The sequence below is a fragment of the Oreochromis niloticus genome, linkage group LG8 (genome assembly GCF_001858045.2).
Source record: "Oreochromis niloticus isolate F11D_XX linkage group LG8, O_niloticus_UMD_NMBU, whole genome shotgun sequence".
Lineage (NCBI taxonomy): Eukaryota > Metazoa > Chordata > Actinopteri > Cichliformes > Cichlidae > Oreochromis > Oreochromis niloticus.
In genome coordinates this window covers 14,462,452-14,475,743 of record NC_031973.2, presented here as the reverse complement: position 1 = coordinate 14,475,743, position 13,292 = coordinate 14,462,452, and the positions used below count along the sequence as shown (strand labels likewise).

Below are 13,292 nucleotides of genomic sequence, written 5' to 3'. Positions count from 1 at the left end.
ATCAGTTTGCACTACATAATAAATTCTGCATACTCAGTTTCTACACAACACAATGATTTACATAAATACTTACTAGCCCTCTATGAGCCAGGTGCACTTGGTTTTGTACTTGTAGTTGATTGGACCATCTGTGAGGTATCCTGAGGGTTCTGTCAACCTGGAAGACCACAACATTAAAACAGCACAGTTATATTTGGTTAAATTCAAGTATTTGTGGGGAAGAAAAAAAGATTTCTGACTGGTATGTGCGTCAGTCACCCTATCACTTTTAAACAGATTTTCAAGGCTGACAGAGAAGTTATATGCGATTCTGAAAAGATATTAAGTTGTAATATCAATCAAATATTTTGTATGCAGATAGGTCTATTGGTGTTTCTCTAAAAAGATGTCTTGTCTGTGTTTGTCTCTCCCCATAAATGTTGACATGGGTGTCCAAACACAGCACAACACACAGCATTCATATCCAAAGGTTCAATTTAAGACCCCAGAAAATAACTGTCTCCCCAAAAAAAGTCCCAGTCAACCAAAACATCCAATCACTTGTCTCCTGAGAAGGTCCCAAACAAATTAGCAGTGTGTCACAATGATAGATGACTTCTTAATGGCCATACATCACTGTCCCATATCAAAAGAAATATGAGTTAAATCGCCCCCCCAACCCCCCCTATATTTTGGTTAGATTTTTCCACGATAACTGACTAAAGATTGGTTGTAATTCATAAAGACAAAATGATGTGTATAAGCTTCAGATAATAATGCATCATAAAAGCAGACATTAGGGTAAAGATATGGCTGAGGTGTATTTACAGTCTTATAAATAACTCCTGAAGGTGAACACTAACATCAAGTGAACTATCAAACAGTTTTGGCCGTGTTTGAGCGTATCCAGGGAAACACTAGTCTGCCCTTCAGCGTATCAAGAGTCTGTGTGCTTTTTATCAACGACACAGCACTAGCAAGAAATTAATCTGCAATCCACCTTCAAGAAAGGAATTCAAACTTGTTGGTGCTAGGCGGCAACGTGTAAATGTTCCTATTCCTAATGATAACAGAGTCTAAAAGATAAAGATTCATTACAGTTTGTGTGTCTGCTGCTGATGGGAGGTTACTCCCTGATAGCATACCTGATGACAACTTATAGCAAACCCAGGGCACATTGAAAGAGGGGTAATTACTGTGATCGAGGTACTTCTGTTCCACAGAGTGCTCCTTAAGTGTGCCAAAAGGTCATTATAAGCGTCTGTCAAGATGAACATCGTTATTATTATATAGTGCGAACATTTTAATCTTTCCTCGTTTTGTCACTTTGTCTCTGCCTCCTTCCTTTAGTACTTTGCACACAAGCCTCGACTTAGTGCCCTTATTACTATATAGCCTTGATAACTTCCTGTGCAGATCAGCAGAGGAACAACAGCTGATAAATATATCAGTCACATCCTCAGTTGGATTTTAGTTAAAGCTAGGTGATGACAGATGTTTCCTCGCATCCACTGCGGGCTCCGCCTTCAGAAAAATAAAACCCAGTTGTACTCATTTGTTTAAAGACTGTATCTGGAATCCATATCAGCAAGCGAGGCGCAAAGTCAATAATGGCATGGTACAGTCATGCTTTTCTACCTCATGTTCTCATGTGCTGACTGAACTCAACATGGCAAAGGCAACATACCTCCTTACACCCCCCCCCCCCCGGAGAGAACATCACAAATAATAAAAGGCATGAAGACATTTAAGATCAAACATTTCACAGCATTTGTATAAATAAACATCTATGAACTTTACACTTGGAGGGTGCAATGATAAATAATAAATGCATGGGTTTTCTATTACCAAAGCTGGACCTCTTTAAAGTTAATAAAACTGAAGTGAGTTTGCCTGTGGCTTGCAATCACTTTCTCATCAATACTCCCCCCCCCAAAAAAGTTGAGTGAACACAGGTGTGTTTGTCCAGTTAAACGATCCCCCCAACACTGCTGTTTAAAGGATAAACAGCAGGTAGACTGGGTCAAAGTGGATCCTAACCCTACTTTTTGTATAAACAGATTCATAAACAATCAGACAGAGACATTTAATTTTAAGGGCACTTACTTGAACCTCCCCTGGCAGTGCTGGCACTGGTCTCCTACCCATCCCCGGTCGCAGACGCAGGAACCATTGATACATTTTCCAGAGAGGCAGTTCTTTTCGCACGCTTTCGCCGGGGATGCATGAGTGACCAGTACGAAGTAAAACAAAACGTAGACCACCAAGTATCTACTGATACCTCGCAAATCGCTGTGGATGGACAGCTTGGATCCAAAAATAAAGAGTTTAGGTTTACAGTTTCCCCCAGGATCCATTTCCCCCCCCTTTCTCCACCGAAAACCGGGGCCTTGAGGTCTACTTTGGGAGAAAGCTTCGGATATTTAGGATGTTTTGATTATAACGAAAAAGTCCTGCATATTCGCTGAGTGATGTGCATACTTAAATGAAGGGCTTTAGCTAAGCCTGCTTAAAAAGATTTGGGAGAAATATGGCTAAGAAGTCGCAATGTTAGCTAAGTGTTTACAAAAGCTGCTTGGTTAACCGCATGCATAGATTTGGAGTGGGAGGAATTCCCTTCACCCTACTTCTTGTTGGAAGAACCTAGCTAAAAAGCCGACCATCGATTAAAGCTATTCAAGTAGCTTAGTCGATTAATACTATGATAAGTTAAATTTGTTAGCATATGTAGCTTATTGGCTGTCTAGCCTCTGCTCGGTAATCTAACGTTACTGCATTGATTCAATACCATTCTCTCCCAAATGCCATTTGAGCAGCCATTTTAATGCGTAAACAATCCCACGGACTGAAAAAGGGATGCACACTTTAACATACGGCAGTCCTTCCACAGGTCGTAACACTTTTCCCGGATATTTTCCACAGACGAACAAAGAGGTTGTAGCGTGTTAAGCCCAGGACCCGGAGAGCAGGCTGCCGCAGTGAACATGGATGTGGTGACTGCGATGTGGAGACTGCGATGTGGAAACAGCAGGGCTATTCTTGCCGACAGGAGAGAGCGCTGGGTAAACACTTTGAACTGTTGTTGGTCCTGTTAGTCTATTCCCAAAACGACTGCAGCATCCTTAGACGTATATTTCCTTGGCGACACTGTTTGGTGTTGTGTCCTTGTACTCCAGTGGGGGGGAAACCACGCCGTTGCTCTGAAAACATGACAAAAACTACAGCTGCGATGGATTTGCTAGCGCAGCGACACTAGACAGTTCCTCAGGTTAAAGAAAAACCAAACACAGCCTGCGCATGCGCACGGGAATAGAGTTCATTTAAAGGTAGAGTGTCGGAAATCTTTGGGACTAGGCTATGCGGCAATTAAATTCTATTAAACTTTATAAGGTCAAGCAAACTGTTGAGTCCCGCTCACATATTATTTATTCTTAAAGCATCTCACAGGCAGAAGCCACTAACTTACGGAACAGCTGTCACGTGATCATAATCACTGTTCAATAAGTTGTTACATCTCTCTCCACGTGTAATAAATGTATTCTAATAATAAAGCTTCCCCCCCCCATTATTTATGTGATTTTAGCTTGTTTAAATACACAAAACTGAAGCAAAACTTACATGTTTTAGCCTATATTTATTTATTTAGTAGATGTACCGCAAATAGTTGATTTTTGTTTTTCAAAACGTGTTTTGTTTTTGTTTATTTGCTTATTACGAAAGGTAATATATGCAAAAAATACTTGTAAAGTTCAAAGTAACAGTGGATGGTATGTTGCAATCACATTTAACATAAACTATGTGTAATGGACGGAATTTCTTACATCCCTAGGGGATTTAGAAATACTGGGAATAGTGGGTGTACAAAAAGTCATGCATCAGGTGTAATAAGGCCTCTTTGTCTTACTTAATGATGGAGGCTGATTGAACACAGTGCCCCAGGCTATATGTGTGCTGTAATTGTACCTGGTGAGTTGTATTTTAAGGTTTGGCACTCCTGGGTGCTTTTGCACTTGCTGCAGTAGGTGCTGGTGGGTTAAGGGAAAAGCTAAACAAAAGTATTTTTTCCAAGCTGGATGCTTTACTATAGCTGAGACAGAGAGACTAATCTCAAAGCAGTTATTCAGGAATCATAAACCTACAGCTGCCTGGGCTGTGTGGACTTTAATTTCTGGTATTAATAGAGCACCAGTGTTGGTCAAGTTACTTGAAAAAAGTAATCAGTTACTAATTACTGATTACTTCCCCCAAAAAGTAATCCCGTTACTTTACTGATTACTTATTTTCAAAAGTAATCAATTACTTAGTTACTTAGTTACTTAGTTACTTTTTAAAAACACGATTTACAACCTGAATAGGTGATAAAGCGATAGATCTTTCAGCCCAATTCTACTTTTTCTGCATAATTCATCATACAAAATGTAATCAAATGGAAAAGTCTCTTTTTAAAACTTGTTTTATTAGTTTTAATCTTTTAACTTTATGCATCAAGCAAAAATTAAATTATATGCAACATTCTCTGACTGGAAGAAATTTGTTTAACATTTAAACCTATTTTCTGCACATTCCAGCACATAAAATAAAATATTTTTTGTGTTTACACTCACTCTTTCAAATAGATGCAAGTAAAACACAGCAGAAAATAAATAAAATCAAAGACTAGCGGTCCTGTTGCTCGATTTTCACCTGTAAAGCAGGACTGGGGTAGGCGGAGGAGGTTTACCCTGGTGCAGGTGTGCTGCAGCGGTCAGTGGAAGAATCCGCGAGTTTCTCTGTGAATTTCACATTACGTCGTAGTACACTCGGTGCTTGCTTGGAAGTTTAGGGTTTTTTTCGCTGTAAAAAGAAGTTTTCTTCCCACGCACAACGGACACTAATGTTTTTGTCACTTTTTATGGAATCAAACTCAAAATAAGGTCAGTACTTCCACGCTTTAAACGCTGCATGCTACACTCTGTCCCGCACTCGATATATTATGATCTGCAGACAGCTGTTGTCACGAACGTCGCACTCGCTTACGTCACTGTCATGAGACGTTCTCGCAAAAAATCACGGTTTTAGTAACGCAGTAACGCAGCGTTCCTACGTGAAAGTAACGGTAATCTAATTACCGTTTTTGCAATAGTAATCCCTTACATTACTCGTTACTTGAAAAAAAAGTAATCAGATTACAGTAACGCGTTACAAGTAACGCGTTACTGCCCATCTCTGTAGAGCACATATGTGTATAAACCTATGATATTTTTATAGTAGTTAAATTTGCGCTATGTCTGAGTCTAATTCTTTTTTTCTCTTTCAAATTCCAGTCAAGTGCTGATTATTTTACACTTTTAACTGTTAAACTGTTGTCTGGTCTCTTGGTGTTTTGTCCTAATGATTTTTAACCATGGCCCTTCTGTCTTCTTCAGAGTTTCCTAGTGGCAGCCAGTCTGCACACTTGGGGCAGTATGGTTTATGGTGGCTTGCAATAGTATTGGAGTGTGATCATTTAGTTTGTGTGACTGGTAACTGTACTGCATCCTCCATCTGGCCTCCCTTTTGATAACGATGCCACATTACCTTATTAAATTGTAAACATACGTTTTGCCATAATTTACTGGGCATTATTATCCTGGAGGTGATGGTGGAAAAACTATTCAGCAAAACTTGTGGTTTGTATATGATTTTGAACAATTTGGTTTTAATCATTTTTCACAGCTACGCTTCACACGCTCAACTTCTGCATTTCAAGTACGTATACTGCCGGATCAATTCGTCTGTAAAGAGTCTATTACTCTCTGACACTCATGGTTGGTAAAATAAATCAGTGACGAGGTCACTGTGTGACCACAGCGTTTTTAAAAAGTCATTTATCCTTCAAATGTTTGAAGATCCTCTATTGTGACTGTGCCCTATGTTAGATCCAGCCTGCCTCTGTGGAGAGGCACTTGTCTTTGTTTGGGAATGGGGCTCTCTATTGTGGTGACAGCTGCCAAGCTGAAGAAGCTGACACACAGCAAAGTATGCAGTTGCTGGATGCAGCTGTGAAGAGAGTGATATGATAGGTTTACTTTTATTTTTCTATGGATATGGTGATTCATTGACAGATGGATCCTGGTGTCTGCTATAGTAGATTTGAAATGGGTATAAAATAGGATAGACATCTACACCTAAACTGTGCTGGTATTGTAAGCAATGAGTTAATGTTTTAAATCACAATTACACCATTTTTGAGTTACAACCCTTCAATTAAATATATATTCTTTGTTAGGTTGATCATTTCTTGGGAAGAAAAGCCAGATTTTTGTAGTTTTGCCTTGGTCCACCACCACAGTCCAATCCAACTAAACCAATATTTGAGTTTTACAGAAAGTTTGCATTGACTGTCCAGGAATTGTAGCCAATTTTAAACAGTCTCTCATTCTCAGAGCCTCAAAATTAATCAGACAACTGCCCGATGAGAAGTTTCACAGCCAGGGGAGGCCCCTTCCCTTGTTATTTCATGACAACCATGCAGACAGAAACAGACAGAATATGTGAAGTTCATTCAGAGTGTTGAATTTGCATTTTACAGCTTTTCACTGTAATTTTAAATTTGAGGCCCAAAGAAATGTCAGTGCAGCAATCTAGTAGATTCTTAAACAGAAAGAACTCACTAGGGAGCTCAGCAATAGCAGAAAGTCTGAAAGACTGCAGAAGACAACTAAAGTGCATGAATTGTTAACTTGGGTTAAAGAAATTACTTCACAACATCTAACCAAACCAAGGATGCTCAAAAAGACAGGTGTATCATTGACATAGTCTACAATGAAGAGACAGCTTCCTGAATGGAAAGACAAAGGGCTTTACAAGAAGGTGCAAACCGCTGGTTACACTCAGAACAAGAAAGTCAAATTAGACTTTGCCAGAAAACAGAGTCTGAGTCTGCACAGCCCCCCAGAAAGAAAAAAAACTCTTTGGACAGATGAAACCTAAGATTTGCTTGTACTAGGATGATGGGAAGAAAAGCTTGGAGAAAAGAAACAACATGATGGTGGCAATGTGATAGTATAGTCACGTGACTAGAACATGGCAACTATGTTTATTGATTGAGTGACTGCTGATAGAAGCAGCAGGATACATTCTGACATGTAAACTGCTATACTCTGCTCAGATTGAACCGAATACAGCAAACCAGTGTAAATGGACAAAAAGCTAAGACAGTATAGCCGATGGACCTTTTTTCAGTTGCTGGAGAAAAAAACAAAGTCTGAAAGCAGCAAGTCAAAGCAGCTGCAGTAAATTCCAAGCACAAGATCTCGAGGGCGAAACCACAGCATTTGGTGGTGTCGGCAGTCACTGACTGCAAAGGATATTGATCCAAGTATTAAACAGTCCTATTATTAAGTCCCCTGAAAATTGAGTAGGGGTTGTGTTAACGGTTAATGCTAAAATCTCTTTAATTAAAGCTGGAAAACGGCAATTCAATCACATGATAACTGATTGATTTGAAATCCATTACGTTAGTGTGTACAGGCAAAAATACAAAAGCTGTTGTCCCAATTGTATTTTAACAGCAATTGTTTAACAGATTTATTTCTGCACTTCCACAGCTTCACCTGCAGGTGCCACTGTTGCACAGCCACACGTTAAACTTATATTGCAACGTGACGAAGCTTCTTTTAATTAATGCATAATCAACAGCAACACTAAAACAGATTTTGCAATTAGGTTTATCTATACAGGGTGATCTGCTGATTTTCCTTTAAGACAGAAAACTGTGCACAGTTATGCTACATTACGAACAAGTGCAGCATGAAATTCCTCCAGAAACTGACCTTATGTTCATTTATGCTGCAGTTTGCAGCTTTTTCATATTTTCAGACACATTGTTGACTATATGTTGTCATAACTCAGTCATCATTCAAGTACTTGGAAGTGAGTAGCTGAAATCTTGTTTAATAAACTATCAGCTTCATCCTAGTTTGCGTTAGAGTCAGGGTAAATCTAATATGTGTATTTTGGATACTTACAATCCAAACTGTTAGGGATTTTATTCAGAATATAATCCTTTAAAAAAAATTCTATCAAAACTTTTTCCAGGCTATCAAAAGTCTGGGAGACATCGTTTTAGTTGCCTCAAAAAGTATTGCCTTAGAATATCCTCAGCCTTCACGCGAGCCACCCAGACTCTTTGAAATCTGAAGAACCACTGTTTATTTTTCAAAGAGGTTAAATCATGATCATACATGAACCAAAAACAATATTATTCAGTTTTGACTTAGATCTCCTCCACTTAAGCCATGGGGAGAGCCTGCTGGCTTTTAGTCAGGTGCACGCACCTCTGTGGTGCAGGGAAATAGGCACCATCTCTACAAGGTGTAGTATTTCTGAAGCCAGTGCCCTCTACATTCTTCTTCTAACTTTTCCCAAAAAACAGGGAGGTAGAGCAGAGTCATTGGGTTTGACTTTTGCTGGAAATTCCCAGACTTAACAGTGAGTAGACGGCACATGGTTTAGACTAGGTTAGATGAAAATGCTCATATAAATGGGAGGTCTCTTTTCAAAGGGATTGAAGTGGTGCTTTATGTGTCTTTATATATGTGTGCAAACATGGCCCAAGATTCAATGAGGGTTTCAGTGCTAATTTGGAGCAATGTCGGTGACCTCTGTCCTCTGATTCACAGCCGAGGAATGCTCTTTGTGCTTCAATCAGCAGCAGAACCAAGGAGAGTAGCCTAGTCCACAGCAGCGCCCTTGACTCAAAAATGCAGTCACATAAACCTCAGGTGTTTGAAATCTCGCCACTGCTGTTACACAAATACATGCAAATACCTCACACACACACACATAAAAGGCAAGCATGATGACCCCAAATCATCCGAATCTGAATGTGTAATACTCTGATAAATATCAGTGGTATTTGTTTGTTTTCATGGGAATAAGTTAAAGATAAAATTACAGTTCATGGTGAAGCTAAAACTTGCATAAATATTTGATATAAATAGATGTATTAAAATGCATAAATAGTTGTGTTTAAAATCAGTTACTTTAAAACATAATTTCATGGAATGTGAACGCCTTTAAAAAGAGAAGAGGTTTAAAAATTATTTTCTTACGCTACGTCACGTGAGTTCATGACCTTGAGTTTTTTTCACTTCCGGGAGAAGACTGGAGAACAAGAGAGGGAAGAAAAGGAGTAATGTGAAAAATGGCGCAGACAGAGCAAAGACTCCAGGACTGCGTATGTTGCCAATGTTGAGGTTGTTCGGCAACAACAAAACAATAGACTGTGGACTTTCCGGTAACTATTCGGAGCGTTTGAGTTGGACTTTCCGTATCCATTTGTGCTGGGTGAACACGAGGCAAGTTTGGTTACGTTAGCTAGCCGGAGCTAGGCTAATGCCACGGTTCTTGCTGAAGGAGATACCGCCTGAACGGACAGAAGGAGTTTTGAGAGTCGTCTCGGGAGAGAGTCGTTGACGGAGGACGATTCGCTACTACTGAGGGAACCGGAGATTCGTTGCTCGCTGCTGCGAGCGGAGACGGTTGCTACCGCAACGAGCGAGTGATTCATCGGATGCGGCCAAGACTTCACGGATACACAGAGGTATCGTTATTAAAAAAAGCTCCAACTAAAGCGCGCCAACAAAAATAGACTAAGAGTGCACTCAAAAAAATAAAATTAGACAGTTTGAGAAAAGAAAGACTAAAACCTATCCCCCGGGGTTCTATTTTATTTTCTATATTCATTCTGCTTCAAAAAAAAAGGGTTTGAATGTGAGTTTCCTGCAAATGTTTAATACATTTTCTAAACCTGAGATCTTGTGTTGGTTTTATTGCATGGTGTTTTATCATTTAAGTATTCAGATACATAAGCGTTTACAGGCCAAGTGTATTTCCCATAGCCTCCACCTGACTATTTAGACACGAGAATCATACGATACCCTAGACTGATATTTACTTTTCGAGATGTATCTTTTATCACAGAATGTTTAACCAGGGTTAAGACTTCACCTGAAGGCATAAGGGGGGTTTTGTCACACGAGCCGGTGGTAAAAGTGTTACATTTTTGGGGGCTCGTCCGGGATGTGTGTGTTATGACTGACCTGGTTTTCCTTTATTCAACAAAGAGAGGGAATTAATTTTTTTTTGAGATTGCTAAGGTAATTATTTTCATTGCTAATAACAGGGAATTGTCAAGTGTGGTTACATTTATTGTGAGATCTCTTACTGTTTGAGCTAAAAGAAAATGGAAGCCGTTGAAATTGAAGCCTGGTGCAAAAAGAAGCAGTTAGCTTATGGACATGCAGTTGACTTGAGTGATGTGGACCCAGATGTCACAGATGCAGTTCTGCTATCAGCTTTGAGTCAGGTCAAAGTATTTGGGAAATCCGAGATAGTTGACCGTTGTCTTGACGTAGCTTCTAAGACACAGTTTGTACTGATCAAGACTTCAACTGACTTGACTAATCAAACCTTACCTGGTGTTGTTGGACTTCCTGGGGAGGCTGGTCCATGGCCAGCTCATGTGCTCACTGCTCCTGCAGATAATGACGGGTTTCAATCTAAGCTAATGTTATTCCTGAAGACTGAAGGTAAAACTCTTACTGATGTTGGTGGCTTACTTCAGCCTTCACCCCTTAACGTGAACACTGCTCTGATACATGCCATCAGTTCCTTAGTGGATAAATGTAACACCACATCTGTTGATTCTCAGAGCTATCGTAAGCTGCGCATGTTCTCTGGTGTGAAACCTACGCCCAATGGGGAGGAAGAGTATGATGCCTGGGCAGAGCAGACAACACATCTGCTAGAAGAGTGGCAGTGCGGTGACAATATAAAAAAACAGCGGATAGTGGAAAGTCTGAAAGGTCCAGCTGCTGACATTGTAAGATTCCTAAGAGTGCAGAAGCCCACTGCAACTTCATATGACTACATGCAAGTTTTGGAGACAGCTTTTGGAACAACTGAGAGTGCATCTGATCTTCTGGTGAAATTTAGACATACTTACCAAAATGTTGGCGAAAAACTGTCTACTTACCTGTTGAGGCTGGATAAACTGCTGCACTGTATTTTCAGAAAAGGAGGTGTGGCACTGTCTGACATGAATCGATTACGGATGGGGCAGGTTGTGAGAGGAGCACTGCAACAAGACATGATTGCACTTCGTCTTCGTATAACTCACAAGCTGCGAGAACCTCCTTCTTTCAGTGAGTTGCTAAAAGAAGTAAGGGAGGAAGAGGATATGCTCCAAAGCAGAAACGATATGAAGAACCCAGTAATGTCGCAGTCTGTAACTCCCGTTTCCAAGTCGGCACCTGAACAAGAAGTCGATCCTGAAGTAGCAAAGCTGAAAAAAGAGATAAGTGTCATGAAAGCTGAGATGCTTAGTCTTAAAGCTGCTACAGTTGCATCACATCCAGACACCCAGATTCCACAACTAGAAATCCCTGCCAAGACACCTTACAAAAAAAATGCTACCCCACAAAGGTCTGGCTATCAAGAGGATAAACCTGGAATATTTTGCTATAGATGTGGGGAGGATGGACATTTTAAGAGAGAATGTGGAGGTGAAGAAAACCTACTCAAAGTCAATAAGCGCCTCATTAAACTGACAAAGAAATCGGGAAACTACCACGGGATCCAGTAGAGGAACGGCCTGGCATCCCGGTGGTTGTAAAACGTTCCACCAAGTGCAGCAACTTAGATGGAAAAGTGAACGACACTGTACCTGCAGGCTTAGTGGGCCCTAGCTCTGTAGTGTCAGTACAGATTGAAGGCATCTACTCTAAAGCCATACTCGATTCTGGTTCTCAAGTAACTCTGCTGTACAGATCCTTCTACGACAGATATTTGACACACCTGCCATTGACGTCTATCGACACTTTGGCGATATGGGGTCTTAGTTCTGCCGAGTACCCTTATGATGGCTATTTGTCACTTAGGCTGGAGTTTTTGGAAGCAGACGTAGGCGTGAGTGAGACCATTGATGCACTTGTGTTGGTATGTCCCGACCCAGTTGTGAGAGGTGAAGCTTCTCTGCTTGTTGGCACAAACACACCCACTGTGAGGCGATTGCTTAGCCACTGCAGGGAAAAGGGAGGAGAAAACTTTGTGAGATCCATGCACATTCACCCAGTCTTCAGAAAAGTTTTCAGTGAGATCTCAGTTCTACCACCTGATACTGACAATAACCGGGGAGGAACTGTGTGGTTTACTCAAACCAAACCTGTCACCATACGGCCTGGGGGAGTTGCCAAAGTGACTGGGGCACCAAAGTTTCAGGGAGTGCTGAGCACTCAGACAATCCTTGTAGACTCACCTGATGACCCCGCGGATGAGTCACGGTTTCCCGATGGACTCCTGGTGAGACCAGAGTTGCAGACCTCCACTGGTGTGACGGCTAAAAGAATCACTGTTCTAGTCAGAAACATGTCAGCACGGGAAATTACCTTGACCAGAGGGACGCCAATAGCTCATCTGTTTCCAGTCGACGTTGTGTCATCTCTACCTGGAAAGGAAGAGTCTGAAGTTGAGTCACCTGGGAAGTTGAGCTCCTCTTCTTTCAACTTTGGAGACTCACCAGTTCCTAAGGAGTGGAAAGAAAGATTGGTGACAAAAATGATGGAACGGAGTGAGGTTTTCTCTCTGCATGAGTTTGATGTAGGATGCAGTAAGAGCACCCAGCACACTATCAAAACCACAGAGGACAAACCATTTCGTGAGAGGTCTCGTCGGCTGCCGCCTGCAGACGTGGAGGCATTGAGACAGCATCTATCGCAGCTAAAAAACGCTGGTGTTGTTACAGAGTCACGCAGTCCTTATGCCTCACCCATTGTGGTCGTGAGGAAGAAGAATGGGAAAATAAGGATGTGTGTGGATTTCCGGACTCTAAACCACCGCACTGTCCCAGACCAATACACGGTGCCAAGAATTGAAGATGCTTTGGCCTGTCTCAGTGGAAGCAAGTGGTTTAGTGTGCTTGATCTTCGGAGTGGATATTATCAAGTGCCTATGCAGACTCCGACAAGGACAAGACAGCATTCATTTGCCCGGCTGGATTCTTCCAATTTGAAAGAATGCCACAGGGAGTGACAGGGGCTCCTGCTACGTTTCAGCGGGTAATGGAACAGACTGTTGGAGACATGAACTTGCTTGAGGTATTGGTTTATCTCGATGATCTTATTGTGTTTGGAGCAACGATTGAGGAGCATGAGACCAGGTTGCTAAAGGTGCTTGACCGTTTAAAGGACGAAGGACTGAAGTTGTCGCTGGATAAATGCCAGTTTTGTCAGCCCTCTGTAACTTATGTTGGACACATTATATCTCAAGATGGGTATCTACCGATCCAAAGA

General features: G+C 41.1%; 3 protein-coding genes across 3 annotated transcripts in view; 2 read left to right on the top strand and 1 right to left on the bottom strand.

Annotated features, from left to right (window-relative positions):
- Positions 1 to 3,287, bottom strand: part of atrnl1b (attractin-like 1b) — a 72,489-nt gene extending 69,202 nt beyond the window's left edge. Inside the window, exons 1-2 of the mRNA XM_003441858.5 lie at positions 2,086 to 3,287; positions 74 to 157 (exon numbers count right to left, since the gene is read on the bottom strand). Coding sequence (XP_003441906.1) covers positions 74 to 157; positions 2,086 to 2,336 — 335 coding nt within the window. The 5' untranslated portion in view covers positions 2,337 to 3,287. The remainder of the gene's footprint in view (positions 1 to 73; positions 158 to 2,085) is intronic.
- Positions 3,288 to 9,305: 6,018 nt separating this feature from the next.
- On the top strand, positions 9,306 to 12,934 carry LOC109203245 (paraneoplastic antigen Ma1-like). Its single transcript, XM_019362579.2, has 2 exons — positions 9,306 to 9,544; positions 10,655 to 12,934. Exons 1-2 carry the CDS (start codon positions 9,515 to 9,517, stop codon positions 11,585 to 11,587), a joined length of 963 nt encoding a protein of 320 aa, XP_019218124.1. The 5' UTR covers positions 9,306 to 9,514; the 3' UTR covers positions 11,588 to 12,934.
- The window catches only part of LOC100710221 (cystine/glutamate transporter), a gene marked incomplete in the record, with an annotated part of 11,336 nt that continues 7,597 nt past the window's right edge, over positions 9,554 to 13,292 (top strand). Inside the window, 1 exon segment of the mRNA XM_019362578.2 lies at positions 9,554 to 10,003.

Bases quoted from the DNA above. Each gene is read 5' to 3' on its own strand.
- LOC109203245 (XM_019362579.2), top strand. From the start codon at position 9,515: ATGCGGCCAAGACTTCACGGATACACAGAG. The intron at 9,545-10,654 runs GTATCGTTATTA...GTTGATTCTCAG, and splicing joins GACTTCACGGATACACAGAG to AGCTATCGTAAGCTGCGCAT.